General features: G+C 45.7%; 1 protein-coding gene across 1 annotated transcript; it reads right to left on the bottom strand.

The window, feature by feature from the left end:
* Nucleotides 1-12,825: 12,825 nt before the first annotated feature.
* On the bottom strand, nucleotides 12,826-19,075 carry LOC134337674 (tigger transposable element-derived protein 1-like). The gene is made up of 2 exons (XM_063032869.1): nucleotides 18,922-19,075; nucleotides 12,826-16,343 (listed from the first exon to the last, which is right to left on the bottom strand). The coding sequence occupies exon 2, from the start codon at nucleotides 16,203-16,205 to the stop codon at nucleotides 14,511-14,513; it is 1,695 nt and encodes a 564-aa protein (XP_062888939.1). The 5' UTR covers nucleotides 16,206-16,343; nucleotides 18,922-19,075; the 3' UTR covers nucleotides 12,826-14,510.
* Between the last annotated feature and the right edge of the window lie 536 nt (nucleotides 19,076-19,611).

Genomic DNA, 19,611 nt, shown 5'->3' with positions numbered 1-19,611 from the left:
TCTGACAGTGGTTTTCGCTCTGTGGGCTGTACCTCGGTTCGAGTCCCTGAAGGCCAACACATAAAGAGAAATTGAAAGACATGGAGAAGAAGAGAAGGACAGTGAGAGCCAGAGGACAGTGAGAGCCAGAGGCAGAAACGCTCACAGAGGGAGAGGCAGGAACTCCGTGAGAGTGGTGAGAGAGTCAAAGACAGAGAAGAGAGAGAAAATAAACCGGGAAAGAGGAATAATGAGATACAGATGCAGGCACACATACAGAACGAGGCAGGAGCTCCCTGGGAATAGTGAAAGGCGCAAACAGAGCATGCAGGCAGCACACTGTGAGGAACGGAGGTCGCCAAAAATACGGGTCACGTTCTGGAAATCCGAAACCACAAGCATAAAATGCAGGAAATAATGTGATGTGCTGCCTGTGGAGAGCAGGACATTGCCACAGATTCCAGAACTTTCAGTCAGTTTTGAGAAGATGCACAGAAGCAGGCATGTGAAAATAGATGTTAACATTGTGGAGCCAGCGATATTCATACAGAGACACGCTCTTAAACCGGAATACTTGATGACACACTAATCAAATAGCCCCAGAACTAGGCAGTCTCAGAAAGACACAGACACTGATCGAAGGAGGGGCAAGCTCTTAAACACAGGGAAGGGAGAGAACACACATTCATTGACTGGCTGATAGACCCGGAATCGGAAACAGGTTTCATGTCACTGACATATGGCGTGAAATTTGTTCTTTTGCGGCAATATTAGAGTGTAATATATAACAAATTGCAACAATCAGTATATAAGATATAAATTAAATAGGTAGTGTAAAAAGCGAGCAAACATTGTGAGGCGGTGTTCATGGGCTGGGATTCATTGTCCGTTCAGGAATCTGATGGCGGAGGGGTTCCGGAGTGTGTGCCTCGGTCTCCTGTGCCTCCTTCCTGATGTTAGTAAGAGGAGTGTACGCACGGGGCGATGGGGATATTAAAATGATGGATGCCGCCTCTTGAGAAAGTCCTCGATGGTGGGAAGCTAGTGTCCACGATAGAGCTGGTTTTGCATGCAACTCTCTGCAGATTTTTCCAGCCCTGTGCAATGGTCGCTCCACACCAGACGGTGATGCAACCAGGTAAAATGCTCTCTGCGGTGTATCTGTAAATATTTGCTGGAGTCTTTGGTGACATATCAAGTTTTCTCAGACTCAGAATGAAATATTGCTGGTGGCTTGCCTTCCATGTAATTGACCACTCTGTCGGGCACGGGATAGGTCTTCGGAGATGCTGATCTGGGACACCCCTGTAAACCAGTGCTCCGAGTAATATGTCAGGAAACTGTGTGACGAATGTTTTAAGGGGTTTGGCTCAATAAAAAGAAAGTGTCTCCCGGGCCCTGTTCAGTCGAAACTAGTAGCTGTACGACGGCAGCTCCTCGGAGGGAAGATGAGAAGTTGACGCTGAGGTTTATTCAGAAGAGGGCGACACCGCAGAATGGTTCTTTCTCTCTGGCCCCCGGACGGAACATCTTCGTTCCAGAAGTTCCAGTCCAAGGGAGTGATGCTGTATAAACGTGAGTGGGTAAGGTGTGTATAATAGCGGATTTGATGGAACTTTCTAAATGATCTCTTTCGGAGGACCTTAAAACCGGTTATACAAACGTGTGTGTATGTATGTATGTGTGTGTGTGTGTATATATATATATATATTCTAATCTTTTCAAATATTCGAGTTAAGGATTACACGGATATTTCCTGTTTTTTCCTGAATATGAGCATGTTCAAATTAACACCATTCTTATTAGACTGGTATAGGAATGAATTCCTGTGGGTCTGTATTAGTCATAGTCATACTTTATTGATCCCGGGGGAAATTGGTTAAGGCACCTCTCGCTGTGGGAATTCCAAATCGTCAGCCATCAACATCTCCAGAGGTTAACCCATATCACCTACCGTCACTTATGTACGTACAATGATTGTATGTATTTAACACTTAATTGCATATCGTGTGTTATAGGATTGTTTTGATACTTATATCTTCTGTTTTGTTTTGTTTTGATGGTGTTCTTTATTGTGCTTTTTGCTGTTGCATCGAATCAGAAGTAACAACCATTTTCGTTCTCCTTTGCATTCGTGTACTGAAAACCTACAACCTACAATCCCGATTATTGAGTTATTAGCACAAGGTTGTCAGTGGTAACTGTTGTGTATTACTTCAAAGTTGCAAAGATTTGAAATAAATTTATTATCAAAGTACGTATATACCATTTTTATGTGTGTTGCTACGTATATACCACTTCTGCTTTGAGTAAGTGAGCACTTAAAACTGCTGCCTCCATGCCAAACGTTCTTTTCTACAAGGTCTCTGAATCCTCCCACCAAAGCTGCAAAGTCTTGACTACAATACCCAGAGTACCACAGATGGAAATTACTGTGTACGCCGGCAAAGGGACACTACGCACGCGCAATTCCGTGCGTAGCTGCCTTTCCCTGGAGCTGGAGAATTGACAGGAATGCCTCCTCTTCCTCTCTCCGCCTGCCATTATCAAGCAGTATTTCCGGAAGGAGGGCTGACAATGACCTGGTACGTCACCGGGCAAGGTGCCATTCTCCGACCGGGAGTAGGAACACCTTTTTCAGTGTGTTCCTAGTTGTCTGTAGGAGGGAGCTCATCAAGTGAGGCATCGGGAGGGAAACAACTTAACATGGACAAAGGAACGTCCCCAGGTGAGTTCACCGTGCAGGCAGATACAAACTCAGAACTAGTTACAGAGAGACTAATTAAGTCAGACTCACAGAGTCTGGAAAATAACGCACAATGGTAGGGATGTACAGAAGAGATGGGGTTGGGGTGAGAGAAAGAGAGACGTGGTAGTTGGCAGTTAAAGACAGAAGCAGGCACCCGCGCAGAGAGAGAGATCAGAATGAGGTTTAATATCACAGGCATATGTCGTGAAATGTATTGTTACGCGTTAGCAGTACGTAATAATTAAAACAAATAGTTATATAGTAAATAGTTATATTAAATAAATAATGCGAAAGGAGAAAACTAAAAGCAGTGAGGTAGTGTTGATGGGTTCAATGTCCATTCAGAAATCTGATGGCAGAAGGGAAGAAGCTATTCCTGAATCGTTGAGTGTGTGCCTCCAGGCTCCTGTACTTCCTCCCTGGACATGTCCTGTATGATGGGGGTCCTTACTGATGGATGTCGTCTTTTAGAGCCGTCACGCTTTGAAGATGCCTGGATTCTGGGGAGACTAGTGCCCGTGATGGAGCTGACTGAGTTCACAACTTTCTGCAGTTTATTTTGATGCTGTGCAGTGTCCGCCCCCTCCTAATCACACAGTAACGCAGCCAGATAGAATGCATTCTATGGCACATCTGTAGGGGCTCCCTGAAAGTGGTGTGAGGCCTAATAACGGAAAGGGAGGGCAGCAAACAGTAAGGGAAAAATGGAAGAAAAATACACATTCTGGGAATCAAAAGTACAGGTAGAGATGGCTGAATATGCCGAGAATATACTCTGTAGAGAGAGAGACATTGTCCATTGTTACAGTGAGACGCTGAGACAGAAAAACTCACAGAAGCAGGTTTGTAGTGACACAGCAAGGACAACAGAAAGAGAGACTGGCGTGTTGAGAAACAGCAGATTGAAGCTTGGGACATAGACAGCAAATACACACACACACACACACACACACACACACACACACACACACACAAATGGATGCACATTCAAAAATAGGGGATGGTACTCAGAGAGACAACGTTTCTCAAAAGCATAAGCTAGAGCCTGTGAAGACACAATCATGCAAATAGCTACAGAGCCAGGTAGATTCACAGGAAAAGGTAGGTGCAGTGTCAAGGAGAGGCAAGTACTTTGACACTGAGACAGGAAAGCACAAATGCACAGCCAGTTCTGCAACATAGGGGAGGAGGACTGGTTGTGTGGAAAGCGTCAGTCAAGACAGGTATACACTGTTTGAGAGGCAAGAACAGCCACAGAGAGAAGTGGAACACTCACCTGCAGAGGCACAGGCACACACAGAGAGGCAGCACTTTCACAGCCAAAGGCCAGCAACCTAACGCCAGAGGATGAGGCAGTCAATCCAGAACATGCACATTCATTACTCAAGAAATCAATATGTATGGATAAGGGAAGTACTCCTCCTGTTGCAGTCGCCGAGGAATATGGAGACAGGTACAGAGAGAGGCAAGTACATTCACAAGCAGCATTGAAAGGCAGATGCAGGCAAACCAACGTGGATGTCATTGACAGTGAGAAAAGGAGACAATCAGAAGGAGGTATCAGATATGGAGATGGTGAGAGAAACTCATGTAGTGTCAAAGAGACTTAGAAACACACACAATCAAAGACAGAGCAGAAATCCCTGACCAAAAGAAGAGAAAAGCGGAGAAAGGCAAACAATCTGAAGGGGATAGTTGCACACATGGGGAGAGCAAGGCACACTCGCATGTTGCAGCTGGATCACAGAGACAGATATTTCTCAGGAAGAGGAAGGCAGTCACATAAAACAGGGCCAGACACTCACGGCAGAGGCAGAAACACACACAATTAGAAGCAAATTACTGTACTCATGGAACACTGATAGGATTCAGGAACACCTAGTAACGGAGGCAGGGTCACGCAGAGCCAGAGTCAGTAACTTCCATCCACAAAGACGCCAACAGGACCACAGCACGGGCCATGCACTGACACAGAGAGACAAAGCAAATACGTTAAGAAAAAAAGGCACATTCCTTTCAAGAACACTAAGTTAAGAGATGGCAAGCATAAGAAGGTGCATTTGTAGTCCAGCAAGGCAGGTACATTCCAGTGTATGGTTAAAACAGATGTGGAAAATGCACGTTCATTGCTCAATAAACTGATGCAGACAGAGGAACGCCCCATCGAGATGGAGGCAGGTACAAATATAAACAATTACAGGGAAAGAGTGAGAGAGGGAGAGACAGACAGAGAGATGGAGACAGAGGGAGAGACTGAAAGACAGGTGCAGTACACCATATGGATGTCATGCAGAATTAGAGAGGGAGACAGAAACAGACTCACACACAAACACACACCCTGCTCAAAAAGAGGAAGAGAAAAGAAGTAGGTAAAAAGTTGAAGAGGAAGGTTGCACACACAGTGGAGCAGAAGCACACTTGGACATTGAGGCTGGAGAACAAATAGAGGTATTTCACCAAGACAAACAAGGAGATTCTGCAAATCCGGAGCAACCCTTACAAATGCTGGAGGAACTCAGCAGGTCAGGCTGGCAGTGCCTATGGACCTAATGAAGGGTTTCAGCCTGAAATGTTGAGTCTTCATTTGTTTTCATGAATGCTGCCTCACCTGCTGAGTTCATTCAGCACTTTGTGAAGGTATTGCACAGAATGAAGAAGGAAGCCTCAGAGGTAGAAAAAAGGCTGACAGAGAGGCAGGGATGGTCAAGAAGTGTCAGATGTTCACATGGGTAGCACCACAATTCTGTTTTGTCCAATTTCCTTGGTTGGATTATATTGCAGGTACAAACCACAGAGACGGAACAGTGAGATGTCTTCTATTTCCAGAACATGGTGATTCCCCTCCCCCTATTGATGGGGCCATCACCTGTATCTCCTATGATTTCCACATTTCTGCTCTTACCACAGCTTCTCCAGACAGAACAAGGATTGTGTCCCATTGCCGGTACTTTTCAACCCACCAGTCTTCATATCTATCGCATTATGTTTCAACATTTACAATGTTAACATGAAATGCCATTATTGGTCACATCTTCCCCTCCCTTCCCTTTCTACTTTCCCCAAGGTTCACTCTCTCCACAACTTTCTGGTCCACTCTTCCCTCCCTTGCCTTTAGCTACCTGTCTGTACACCTCGTCCTTCACCATCATCCAGAGACCTGAACAGCCCTTCCAGGCACCTCCTCTCACTCTGTTTATTGTATGTGTTGCTGTTGATGTGGCCTCCTCCCCATTCTCACGCTAAATACCTGTCCTTGGCTGCCTCCATTGCCAGATGAAAGTCAAGGCAAACAAGGGGTAAAGCACCTCATATTCTGCCCAGGCAGTCTACTTTAACCTGGTAATATGACCAGTGAATTCTCTGATTTCTATGTTTTCATCTGTCCCTTATCCATTTTCTCTCTTCTAATCTACCAGTCCTCTGACACCCATAGAATCCAAAAGCCAGAGCAATTTGTTTGTTTCCCCCATCCACTCCTCCCCTTCCTCCTACTACTCTACCACACATCTCACCTCTCATCCCCTATCAACCTTTTTATTTTGCCTCTCTACTTATCTGTTCATCACCCACAAATGCCTCACACTTGGTTCCCACACACCACTATTCACATTTACCCATCTGCTTCCCTTATTTAAGTATATATAGTGCTTTTTCTCCAACTGGAATGCATCATCTGCAGCCATTTCTCGCCTACCATGCTCTGCAGTATTACTGTACTTCTCTCCCACATCGGTCTGATATCATGACTCACCTTCACCCACCTATCACACACCATCCCTTGCTCCACCCCTTCCTGTCAACACATTATATTGTACTTCCAGTGACCACTTTATTAGGTAATTTATGAAGTTGCCACTGAGCGTATTTCAATAGACAATAGGTGCAGGAGTAGGCCATTCGGCCCTTCAAGCCAGCACCGCCATTCACAGTGATCATGGCTGATCATCCACAATCAGTATCCAGTTCCTACCTTATCCCCATAACCTTTGATTCTGCTATCTTCAAGAGCTCTATCCATCTCTTTCTTGAAAGCATCCAGAGATTTGGCCTCCACAGACTTCTGGGGCAGAGCATTCCATATATCCACCACTCTCTGGGTGAAAAAGTTTTTCCTCAACTCCGTTCTAAATGTCCTGCCCCTTATTCTTAAACTGTGGCCTTTGGTTCTGGACTCACCCATCAGCGGGAACATGCTTCCTGCCTCCAGCGTGTCCAATCCCTTAATAATCTTATATGTTTCAATAAGATCCCCTCTCAGCCTTCTAAATTCCAGAGTATACAAGCCCAGTCGCTCCAATCTTTCAACATATGACAGTCCCGCCATCCCGGGAATTAACCTTGTGAACCTACGCTGCACTCCCTCAATAGCAAGAATGTCCTTCCTCAATTTGGTATGTCCATGATCTTCTCCGCTATAGGCCATTCACTTCAAGGTTTGATGTGTTGTGCATTCAGAGCTGCTCTTCGGCACACCACTGTTGTAATATGTGGTTATCTGAGTTATTGTCACCTTTTTATCAGCTTGCACCAGTCTGGGCATTCTCCTTTGATCTCTTTCATTAACAAGGCATTTTTTATCCACGGAACTGCCGCCCACTGGATCTCTTTTGTTTCCTACACCATTCGTTGTAAACTCTCGAGGCTGTTGTGCATGAAAATCCCAAGAGATTAGAAGTTTCGCAATTCTGACGACTGGTCAAAATAGCAAATGAACTTCTTGACCATGTCTGCATGCTTTTATGTATTGAGTTTCTGCCACATGCTTTGTATTAATGAGCAAGTTGCCAATAAGTGTGCACTGCTGTTTTTAATCTCATACAGGTGATCATTCTGAACATATATCCTCCTTTCCATGTGCATTCAGTTTACTGAAGAAAGTTTCCACCAGTGAGGTGGAAGATGACTTGCAAATACAATTCAACTGCTGTGTGGGATTCTGCTGGTGAGTTGCCGGTGCCTGGAACAGCGCGGAATGGTAAGAAACCACAGCCAGCAGATTGTAAGGGTGCTCTCCTAATTCTCCATACAGAGTGTCATATGTGTTGACAAAGGAGGTTTGCGTTCAAAACCTCCTCTTCACCAAACATGTAATGGGCTGACTCTGCACCATTTTGAGCAGAGACCTCCGTCACAATGGATGGCTCAGGGGCAGGAATGGTGACTGAGTGCTAGGTTTTAGATGTTTCAAAAAGGACAGGGAGGGAGGCAAAAGGGGTGGAGACGTGGCACTGTTCATCAGAGATAGTGTCATGGCTGCAGAAAAGGAGGAATTGTCTACAGAGTCCCTGTGGGTGGAAGCTGGGAACAGGAAGGGGTCAATAACTCTACTGGGTGTTTTTTACAGACCACCCAACAGTAACAGGGACATCGAAGAGCAGATAGGGAGACAGATTCTGGAAAGGTGTAATAATAACAGGGTTGTCATGGTGGGAGATTTTAATTTTCCAAATATCGATTGGGGCATGTCCCTAGAGCAAGGGGTTTAGATGAGGTGGAGTTTGTCAGGTGTGTTCAGGAAGGTTTCTTGACAGAATATGCAGATAAGCTTACAAGTGGAGAGGCTGTACTTGATCTAGTATTGGGAAATGAACCTGGTCAGATGTCAGATCTCTCAGAGATCGAGCATTTTGGAGATAGTGATCACAATTCTATCTGCTTTACCATAGCATTGGCGAGGGATAGGAACAGATAAGTTCGGAAAGTTTTTAATTCGAGTAAGGGAAAATATGAGGCTATCAGGCAGGAACTTGGAAGCATAAATTGGGAACAGATGTTCTCAGGGAAATGTACAGAAGATATGTGGCAAATGTTCAGGGGATATTTGCCTGGAATTCTGCATAGGTACATTCCAATGAGACAGGGAAAGGATGGTGGGGTACAGGAGCGGTGGTGTACAAAGGCTGTTGTAACTCGAGTCAAGAAGAAAATAAGAGCTTATGAAAGGTTCAAGAAACTAGGTAATGATAGAGATCCAGAAGATTTTAAGGCTAGCAGGAAGGACCTTAAGAAAGAAATTAGGAGAGCCAGAAGGGGCCATGAGAAGGCCTTGGCAGGCAGGATTAAGGAAAACCCCAAGGCATTTTACAAGTATGTGAAGAGCAAAAGGATAAGACATGAGAGAATAGGACCAATCGAGTGTGACAGTGGAAAAGTGTGTATGGAACCGGAGGAGATAGCAGAGGTACTTAATGAATATTTGCTTCAACATTCGCTATGGACAAGGATCTTGGCGATTGTAGGCATGACTTACAGTGGACTCAAAAGCTTGAGCATGTAGATACTGAGAAAGAGGATGTGCTGGAGCTTTTGGAGCATCAAGTTGGATAAGTCACCGGGACCGGACGGGATGGACCCCAGGCTACTGTGGGAGGCAAGGGAGGAGATTGCTGAGCCTCTGGCGATGATCTTTTCATCATCAATGGAGACAGGAGACGTTCTGAAAGATTGGAGGGTTGAGGATGTTGTTCCATTATTCAACAAAGGGAGTAGGGATTGCCCAGGAAATTATAGACCTGTGAGTCTTACTTCAGTGGTTGGTAAGTTGATGGAGAAGATCCTGAGAGGCAGGATTTATGAACATTTGGACAGGCATAATACGATTAAGAATAGTCAGCATGGCTTTGTGAAAGACAGGCTATGCCTTACATACCTGATTGAATTTTTTGAGGATGTGACTAAACACATTGATGAAGGTAGAGCAGTAGATGTAGTGTATATGGATTTCAGCAAGGCATTTGACAAGGTACTCCATGCAAGGCTTATTGAGAAAGTAAGGAGGCATGGGATCCAAGGGGACATTGCTTTGTGGATCCAGAACTGGCTTGCCCACAGAAGGCAAAGAGTGGTTACAGGCGGGTCATATTCTGCATGGAGATCGGTGACCAGTGGTGTGCCTCAGGGATCTGCTCTGGGACCCCTAGTCTTCATGATTTTTATAAATGACCTGGATGAAGAAGTGGAGGGATGGGTTAGTAAATTTACTGATGACATAATGGTTGGAGGTGTTGTGGATAGTGTGGAGGGCATTCCGAGGTTACAGTGGGACATTGATAGGATGCAAAACTGGGCTGAGAAGTGGCAGATGAAGTCAAAACCAGATAAATGTGAGGTGGTTCATTTTGGTAGCTGAAATGGCAGTATATAGCATTAATGGTAAGACTCTTGGCAGTGTGGAGGATCAGAGGTATCTTGGGGTTGAGTCCATAGGACACTCAAAGCTGCTGCGCAGGTTGACTCTGTGATTAAGAAAGCATACGGTGCATTGGCCTTCATCAATCGTAGGATTGAGTTTAGGTGCCGAGAGGTAATGTTGCAGATATATTGGTCAGACCCCACTTGGAGTATTGTGCTCAGTTCTGGTCACCTCACTATAGGCAGGATGTGGAAACCATAGAAAGGGTGCAGAGGAGATTTACAAGGATGTTGCTTGGATTAGGGAGCATGCCTTATGAAAACAGGTTGAGTGAACTCAGCCTTTTCTCCTTGGAGCGATGGAGGATGAGAGGTGACCTAATAGAGGTGTATAATATGATGAATGGCATTGATCATGTGGATAGTCGGAGGCTTTTTCCCAGGGCTGGAATGGCTAGCACGAGAGGGCACAGTTTTAGGGTGTTTGGAAGTAGGTACAGAGATGTCAGGGGTAAGTTTTTTTAAAACGCAGGGAGTGGTGAGTGCTTGGAATAGGCTGCCAGCAACAGTGGTGGAGGCAGATGCGATAGGGTCTTTTAAGAGACTCCTAGACAGGTACATGGAGCTCAGAAAAATAGAGGGCTATGGGTAAAAACCAGATTTCTAAGGTAAGGACATGTTCGGCACAGCCTTGTGGGCCGAACGGCCTGTATTGTGCTGTAGGTTTTCTATGTTTCCACTTTGCATTAAAGACCCTACCTTCCCCAGCCCCTGCACAGTTCAAACGTGGGTTTAAGAATCAGGACACCCAGTGCTGACAGACTCACTGCTTTAAACCTCTTGATCCATCTCCATTGCCATTCTATTCTGTTGTCCAGTAATCTATAGAACCAGTAATCACAAGAGATTCGGCAGGTGCTGGAAATCTGAAGCAGCACATACAAAATGCTGCAGGAACTTGCCAGATGAGGTAGCATCTGTGGAGAAAAAGAAACGTTTGACCTTTCGAGTTGAGACCCTTCAACAGGACTTGAAAGGAAGGAGGAAGAAGCCAGAATAAGAAGGCGAGGAGAGGAGAAGTAGTGAAAGGTGGCAAGTGATAGGTGAAGGGAAAGTTACTGGATGGTGGGGCTAAGTATCAAAGGAGAAGCTTGGACATGATCAGTCGAAGAGGTAAGGGCTGAAAAAGGTTAAATCTGATAGCGGAATAAAGGAGACCCATGGCGAAAGAGAAGAATGGGCAACACTGGGAGGTGGTCAGCAGGTGAGGAGAAAAAGTGGATAAGAGGGGAGCCAAAAGGGGAATGGCAAAACAGAGAAGGGAAGTGGGGAGAAATTATTAGATGTTAGAGAAATTGATATTCATGCCCTGAGATTGGAGGCTGAATAGATGGAATATGAGGTGTTGCTCCTCCAACTTGAGGGTGTCATCATCATGACCGCAGTGCAGAGGAGTCCACAGACCAACATGTCTGAATGGGAATCCCATCCCTTGCAGCAGATGGAGCATAGCTCCTCCACGAAATGGTCCTGTAATCTAAGATGGGTCTCACCAATGTAGATGAAGTGCAGTAGGAGCACCAGATACAGTAGATGGCCCCAACGACTCACAATTGTAGTGTACCTCACGTCGAAGGACTATTCGGGACCCTGAATGCTGGTGAGGAAGGTGCAGCACTAGTCCCGCCAGCAGGGATAAGTGCCAGGGGGTATTCAGTGGGGAGGGATGATTGGACAAGTTGGTGATGTGGACAGTGATCAATATTGAATGCACAGAATGAGGGGGGAAGGAAAATGTACTTATTGGAGTATCCAATTGCAGATTAGGGAAGTTATGGAGAATGATGTGCTGGATGAAGCGACTCATGGCATGGCAGGTAAAGACAAAGGAACTCTTTCCTTGTTACGGCGGCAGGAAGGTAGGGTGATGGTGGATGTCTGGAAATGGAGGAGATGTGGAAGAGGGCATCATCAGTGGTAGAGGAAAGGAAATCCTGTTCTTTGAAAACAGAGGACATCTCAGATGCTCTGGAATGAAAAGTCTCATCCTAAGAACAGATGCAGTGTTGATCGGGTAACTGAAAAAAGACTAGCTTTTTAAAAAGTGACAGGGTGGGAAGAGACACTATGTGAGAGTCAGTACAATTATAAAGTTTATGAATGGACTTTAAGGGGAGAGAGATGGGCAAGGGGAGAGACAAAACGGGGAGAGAGGTGTGCAAGTGGACCACGTAAATCTGAGGACAGGGTGGGAGTTGCAGGCTAAGTTGATGAAATTGACAAGTTCAGCATAGGTGCAGGAAACAGCACCAATGCAGTTGTTGACATACCATTGAAAGACTTGGGGATTATTACCAGTATAGGCTTCGATCATTGACTGTTTCATCGAGCCAATGAAAAGGCAGATGTAACTGGGGGCTATATGGGTACTCACGGTTACAACTTTGTTTTGGAGAAAGAGGGAGGAGCTAAAAGAGAAATTGTTGAGGATGAGCACCAGTTCTGGCAGATGGAGTAGAGTGGTGGATGAGTGGAACTGGTTATGCCTTTTCTCTGGAAAGTGGCCTTCCTGATGGAGATAGAAATGTGTAGGGCTCAGACATCCATAGTGAAAATGAGGCAATCAGATTCAGAGAAATTAAAGTGATTGAAGAGATCAAGCGTTTGGGAACTGTCATGGATGTCGGAGTGAAGGAACTGAACTGGGGCGGGGGGTGGTGGGACAGAATGGAGTGGACATGAGTTCAATAGGGCAGGAGCAGCCAGAAAAAAATGGGCCTTCCCTGATAGTCAGACTTGCGGACCTTGAGGAGACGGTAGGAACAAGCACTTTCAAGGTAAAGGAACAAAGAGGTTATGTAAACTGCTACCTGGGCCACAGCAGCATAGTGGTGAGTACAACCAGCACATTTCTCAGAATGTGGTGGCCGTCGACACAAATGACACAACTCAGTCTGTTTCAATATACAAATGACAAAACCAATGTTTAATCGCCTTTTAATCTTCAACGCCGTTTTACAGAATGCCTGCTATTTGTGTATTTATCTCCAACTGCCACTCACTTTTGATAACTGAACTGAAAGCCACTTTGCTCTCTAAACTCCGCTGGTGGGAGACATCCAGTCAGTTCACAGAATTAAAACTGAAAGGGTCTCACGGTGGAATCTCAGCTGAGCAGTACAAGTTCAGGTTTACTGCTAATTGCTGGAGCATCAGTGGTTCAGTCACATTGGTAAGAAATTTTAACAGTGCAGGACATGCACAGCTGATGTATGAGGCTATTATTGGATTTAGGTTAATATTCTGCATTGTGGCTGCAGCAATCTCAGTCAAATCCAAGTCATGACACATCTGCAAATTCTGCGCTACTTTTTTTCTGAACTTCCAGCCAATACATCTACCGGGGTGTTCAGTATTTGGCTTTCAGCAGCCCCCTGAAATTCAACACGCCTTTTTACTCAATTTCCCGCCACAGTTTATCCATCATCACCAGCTCTCCCCTGGATAACACTTACACTTGCACTAATATACATAGAACTTGGACCATTTTGAGCTGAATCTTCTTGATTAGTGGGTGCAAGAATGTAAATGGGATCTCTAGGTACTTAACATCAGTAAATTAACATGGATCATGGCCTCAACCTGCGGAGTTCAAGAGAGAGAGGTAGAAAGATTTGCCTCAGCAACAACTTAGTCTCTGCTCTGAACCAGCCATTGCTGGCGGAGATTTACCATTCCCCAGAACATACTTGTCTGGAGCTGCCTGCCTCATACTCTCTTTATCGAATGGGACAATACTGGTGAAACACACTAATTCAGGACCCGTCTCTTCACAGACTCACTGGTCAATGACTTCCCATGTTATTGCACTAGTTGTATACCTCACTGTTGATTGATATGAAACCTTCAGTCCCGCGGACTGTGAACCACTCGGAATAGACGGCAACAATTATGAGTGAGGTTGCCTGAGATCAAAGAACAGGGATCAAAGGCAGCACTGGTTTTTTTTATTTGTTAGTAGAGACCAGACTAAGAGGAAAAGCAGAATGCCTTTTTCTTTGATGGGTGACAGCTCAAATTTACATTCAATGGAAGCATGCTCTGCTTTATCCTTCCGAATGAGCTTCTGTCTCAATCTCTCACTCTCTGCTGGTGAGTGTAGGCATCCAGACACACGATCACTGAGCAATGACAGGGGGACTTCTGAGGTCTGGTTAATTACCAAAATCACTACAATTCTGAGTTTGAACCCTGAAGCTGAGACACTGGCTATCACTGTGTCCTGGGTTGCTTACACATGCCTATTCTCCACACTACTCGTGTGAGCACTAGATCTAGAGCTGGCTGCTCTGTCGATTGACTGAGACATGACGGTATAATACAACCATGCTGTTTGGAGTGGTTTCAAGCATGTAAATGACATTTTCCCCAAGCACAAAACTTTTGCATATTATAAGGAAGATGGGTTCCAAATGATCTCAACAATAATAACAAATATATCAATAGATACAAACACTTTGAAATGCATGTTAATCCTTAATAAGATAGGTAATAATATCACTGAACAAAGGAGAACTGATGCACAAAAGTACCGAAATGTTGACCAGAGACGTGGTGGAGCGATGCGTGATGTAGTGGTGGCGGAGTGGATTTACATGTGGGGAGAGGAAGGCTCTGATTTGCAGATGAGAAAAGCATCAAAATCTGTTTGTTGTTCACGGCGCATTTTCTCCTTGTACATTTCCCTGTAACAGCTCATAGCGTCGTTTAGCAAACGCACGACCCTAAGACTACGCTCTCGGCTTGGATCGTTGGCACTGAGGATGTCCACGACCTGGTCAATGTACGATAAGGTAACAGACAGGTGGCTTGTTGTTAGTTGACGTGGACTGGCTGGAGGTTCTGCAACATTGATATCTTCTGACGCTCGCTCTTGCTCCAATAACATAAGGTCTTCATCTGACAAATCTTCTTCCTGTGAATCTAGCAGCTGAATTACATCCTCCTTGACGATATCCTCAAACCCGGCCTGGTTTGCCAGTGTTACAATGTCTCCAGTAACTTTCTCTGCAGGTTCTGCCGCTGGGTCGCCAGTGAAGTTATTGATACACCCCGGCCAAATGTTTTGCCAAACACCATTCATTGTAGATACTTTTACTTCATCCCACGATTCAGCAATGTTGTCAATGGCATTCATAATGTTGAAGCATCTCCAAAACTCTCGGACTGTTGTCTTCCCTTCGCCATCAGTTGCATCAACCACTTGCTTCAACGTTCTTCGCAAATAATACCGCTTGAAATTTGTAATTACACCTTGATGCATTGGCTGAATTAAGGTTGATGTTTCCTTCGGCAAGTACTCAACCCTCACATTATTGGAAAGGTCATTTAAGTTAAGAGGGTGGCTTGGTGAATTATCGAGAATAAGCAGGGCTTTGTTTGAAATGTTATGTTTGGCACAGTACCTCTCCACATCTGGACAGAAGTAGTTGGTGAACCAGTCATGAACGATAGTTGTGGTCATCCAGGCTTTCCTGTTTGAATGCCATATCACAGGCAAATGAGGTTTTGCGTAACCATCGAGAGCTCTGGGGTTCTCAGAGCTATAGACTAAAAGAGGCTTTAACTTAAAATCACCGGCAGCATTGCCTCCCAGCAGTAGTGTCAGACGGTCTTTAGAAGCTTTAAAACCCGGTGCAGAATTCTCTTCTTTTGAAATAAATGTCCTGTCAGGCATGCGTTTCCAAAAAAGACCAGTTTCAGCCACATTAAATACTTGTTCTGGTAGGTATCCTTCTTCATATATGATCTTGCTCAAAGCACTAGGAGAATTTATCACAGCTTCCTCATCAGCCCCAGCAGCGTCGCTGATTACTTTGATGTAATGCAGGTTAAATCGCTTGCAAAACCTGTCAAACCAACCTTTACTTGCCACGAAACGTTTTTCTCCTGCACCACTACCTTTTTCTTTCAGTAAATCATCATATAAGCTCCTGGCCTTAGCTCGAATAATCATTGGATTTAATGGCACGTTACATTGTGTCTGCTCTTCTATCCAAACACTCAGTAGTCTTTCCATTGTCAGCATCACTTCACTACGATGAAGATAAAGCGTTCGAGCACTTAACGGTGCTGCAACTTGGGCAATTGCCTTAATCTTATCTCTGTTCTCTTTTATTGTTCCCACCGTTGACTTAGCAAGTACCAGCGTTTTAGCAATTGCACTAAGCTTCTCTCCAGCGTCAAACCTTCGTAAAATATCGAGTTTCATGTCCAGTGAAATTCCCTTGCGAGGTCGTTTAGGTTTGCCCCTTAGACTTGAATTTGCCGTCCTCTTTTTGGACATGATGTTGGTAAGCAAGTGGAGAGTTACTGGGAAGAAACTCCTGTATGGGAGAATCAAATCGAACCTATCACTGTACCTGAATTCAAATATAGGTCACCTTACTGTCTGTGTATGCTTCAGGAAATCCGAGTGGCATTTCTGAAAAGAAAAGAACAAGATATGCATTGGTGTACAGTTATGTCCGAGGCAGTACATACTGAGGCAGACATTGTCACAGGCAAATGTTACAACGTTGCAATACATGTTTTTACGCAGGTGTTCAGAAGGGTGGATAGGAAGGCTAATGAAGGTTGGCCTTCATTAATTGGCGGGTTTAGTTCAAGAGTCATGAAATGATGTTTTGGCTCTATAAAACCCTGGTTATACCACACTTAGAATATTGTAATTAATTTTGGTCACCTCTTTACAGGAAGGGTGTGAAAACTGCAGAGGATACCTGCCTGGATTAGGGAGCATGTCTTATGAGGATAGTTCAAGTGAGCTCGAGCTTTTCCTCTTTTGGAGCGAATGAGGTTGAGAGGGATTTGATAGAGGTGTATAAGAAATGAAGAGGTAAAGGTTGAGTGGATATCTCGAGGCCTTTTCCCATTGCTGATTATGGTGGGGCCTAATTTTAAGGTGATTAGACTGAAGTGAGATGAGGAAATCCGAAGTAAGTTTTGTACACAGAGAGTGGTGGGGGTGGATAAAGACAGATACATTGGGGACATTCAATAATCTCAGTTAGACACAGAGATGATTAAAGAAAGGAGGCCTATGTACGAGGGATGAGATAGATTGATATAGAGCAGGTTAAAAGGTTCGCACAACATTGTTGGCTGACGGGCCTGTGCTGTGCTGCATTGTCCTACGTTCTAGATATAGGCAGAGGTAGGGATGCCGAGAGACAGAGGCACAAACGCTGACAGACGGGGGCACGAACGCTGACAGACGGGGGCCAAGAGCACTAGAGCACTAACAGAAGCATGCAGGACCACTGGCAGAAGCCAAGAACACTGGCATACAGAGGCAGGAACACTGACAGACAGATGCAGAACGACTGCAGATGGAGGCCAAGAACACTGACGGAGGCCAAGAACACTGATGGATAGATACAGGAACACTGACAGACAGAGATCAAGAGCACTAACAGACATTGACCAAGGCATGAAAGCTCACAGGCAGAGGCCAGGAACACTAACACTGGCATTCACAGGGAGGAACAGGAAACAAATACCAAGAGTCAGAGGGAAGTACACTGACATATGGGGGCCATGAACACTGGCCATGCAGACAGAGGCCAGGAATGCTCATCTCCCTTTGAGACAGATCTTCTGAGAGAAGGAGAGAGATTAATACAGAGCTGAAAGCAAAGTTGTGGCACTCACAGAAAGAGAAAGGGACAATAGATAAAATCAGCCATTGTAACAGGTACACTGAATTATTCAATGATAAAAGCAGTTACACAGAGATGAGTAGACACAGATCATGAGCGTTCCTGCTCCAACACAATCAAGAGTTTGGGCAAGGTTACTCATAACCTGGTACATACATAGACCAAGAATGGGACTTGTACACTAACAGAGAGACACATGCATACTCACGAACAGAAGCAGGCATCAACGTTCACACAGAGGCAGATGAAAAGAAATGAAAACATAATCATGCACAGTCATAGCGAGTGTAAATCAAACACAAGTTCAAAGAGAGCTGTACACTGTCAGACACTGGCTTGCTGAAAGTCACGGTCTGGGAACAGAAATGCCTGCAGCATACTGAGACAGAGGCCGGGACATTCAAGAGACAGTGCGAGTATGCTCACGGACAGCCGCAGGACCACATACAAATCACACCAACACACACAGGGCGAGGTATGCTGAAAGACTTTGGTAGGAACAGTGGATGGACATGCACTCAAACAGAAAAGCGGGTTCATACACAGAGACAGGGACAAATCCATACACGGTGGGGGAGAGGGGGAGAGGGGGAGAGAGGGGAGGGGGGAGGGAGGAGGGGGAGGGGGAGGGAGAGGGGGGACGGGGAGGGGGAGGGGAGGGGAGAGGAGGGGGAGAGGAGGGGGAGGGGGAGAGGAGGGGGGGGGGAGGGGGAGGGGGAGGGGGAGGGGGAGGGGGGAGGGGGAGGGGGAGGGGAGGGGGAGGGGGGAGGGGGGGGGGGAGGGGGAGGGGGAGGGGGGGAGGGGGAGGGGGAGGGGGAGGGGGAGGGGGAGGGGAGGGGGAGGGGAGGGGGAGGGAGAGAGGGAGAGAAGAGAGAGAGAGTAAGAAAGAAAAGTAGATACTCTCACGGAAAGTGCTGACATATTCGGATACAGAGGCAGATAAACAAAAAAGTCCAGGCACACTCAGAGACAGGAATGTCAGAAATGGAAGTCAGAAACACACGGAGACCGTGGCCTTCCGGGCGCCGCAGGGCTGGAAACCGACGGCAAAGATTCACATTGAAGATTACGTAAACATTACGTTCAGACAGGTGCGAAAATGTAGATAAATAGATGTACAATGAAACGCGCCTCAGCAGATTCAAACAAACAAAGGTTGCAACAACAGTCAGCAGTCTGTTCATTCCCAGCCAGAGAAAGGAACTCTGACGGACTGAGGTAGGCCCAGGGAGAGACAGGGCCGTCTCGCACACAGATAGAGACGGTCGCACTCACAGACAGACTGTCTCACGCACATTCATACACAGACAGACCAGCAGAGGCAGTTAAACTGATACTCACTGTAGAGCAGCATAGGAAATGTATGTTGAAGGTCCACTCATTTCACAATCGCCATCTTCGCATGCAGTTCTGAATACGCACTGGTGCGATGCACACTGGGAAATGTAGTCCAAGAAGGGCTGGAGCGGGCAGACAGATGCTGAGAGACAGAAACAGGAATGGGTCAGTTTACACCGGCTCACACATCTCAGAGACTTAAGCAAGGTAGGATTTTTGCCAGTATCCGAGAGAGAAACAATAGAGAGAGAGAGAGAGAGAGAGAGAGAGAGAGAGAGAGAGAGAGAGAGACAGACAGACAGACAGACAGAGACAGAGGGACGGAGTGATTTGATATACAGAGAGAGAGAGAGCGCTGTGTGGACAGTGTGAAACTCAATCAGCGATGCAGGAACATCAGCGGATTGGTCACACCAGTATCACAGATTTTGACAGTATAAGAAGCACACAGCTGAAGTGTGAGGCCGTAATCGTATAGTGGTTAGTACTCTGCGTTATGGCCGCAGTAATGATGCCTCGACCCTGACTCACGAATGGCTTTTGGCACCGTTTTCAAATTCCACGCCCTGTTTTTGCTCAATTTCCGGCCGGCCCTTTTCCATCGCCGCCAGTCGGTTACCTTACAAACCACGGACTCCAGAACCAGCGTGCAGATTTCCTCGTGTTTGATAATTTCACTTGCCTCATCTCTGG

This window comes from Mobula hypostoma, chromosome 2 (assembly GCF_963921235.1).
Source record: "Mobula hypostoma chromosome 2, sMobHyp1.1, whole genome shotgun sequence".
Taxonomy (NCBI): Eukaryota; Metazoa; Chordata; class Chondrichthyes; order Myliobatiformes; family Myliobatidae; genus Mobula; species Mobula hypostoma.
Note: the sequence above shows the minus strand (reverse complement) of the source record. Positions and strands in the feature narration are given on the sequence as shown.

Excerpts from the sequence above, each read along its gene's own strand:
- LOC134337674 (XM_063032869.1), bottom strand. The coding sequence starts at position 16,205 with ATGTCCAAAAAGAGGACGGCAAATTCAAGTCTAAGGGGCAAACCTAAA.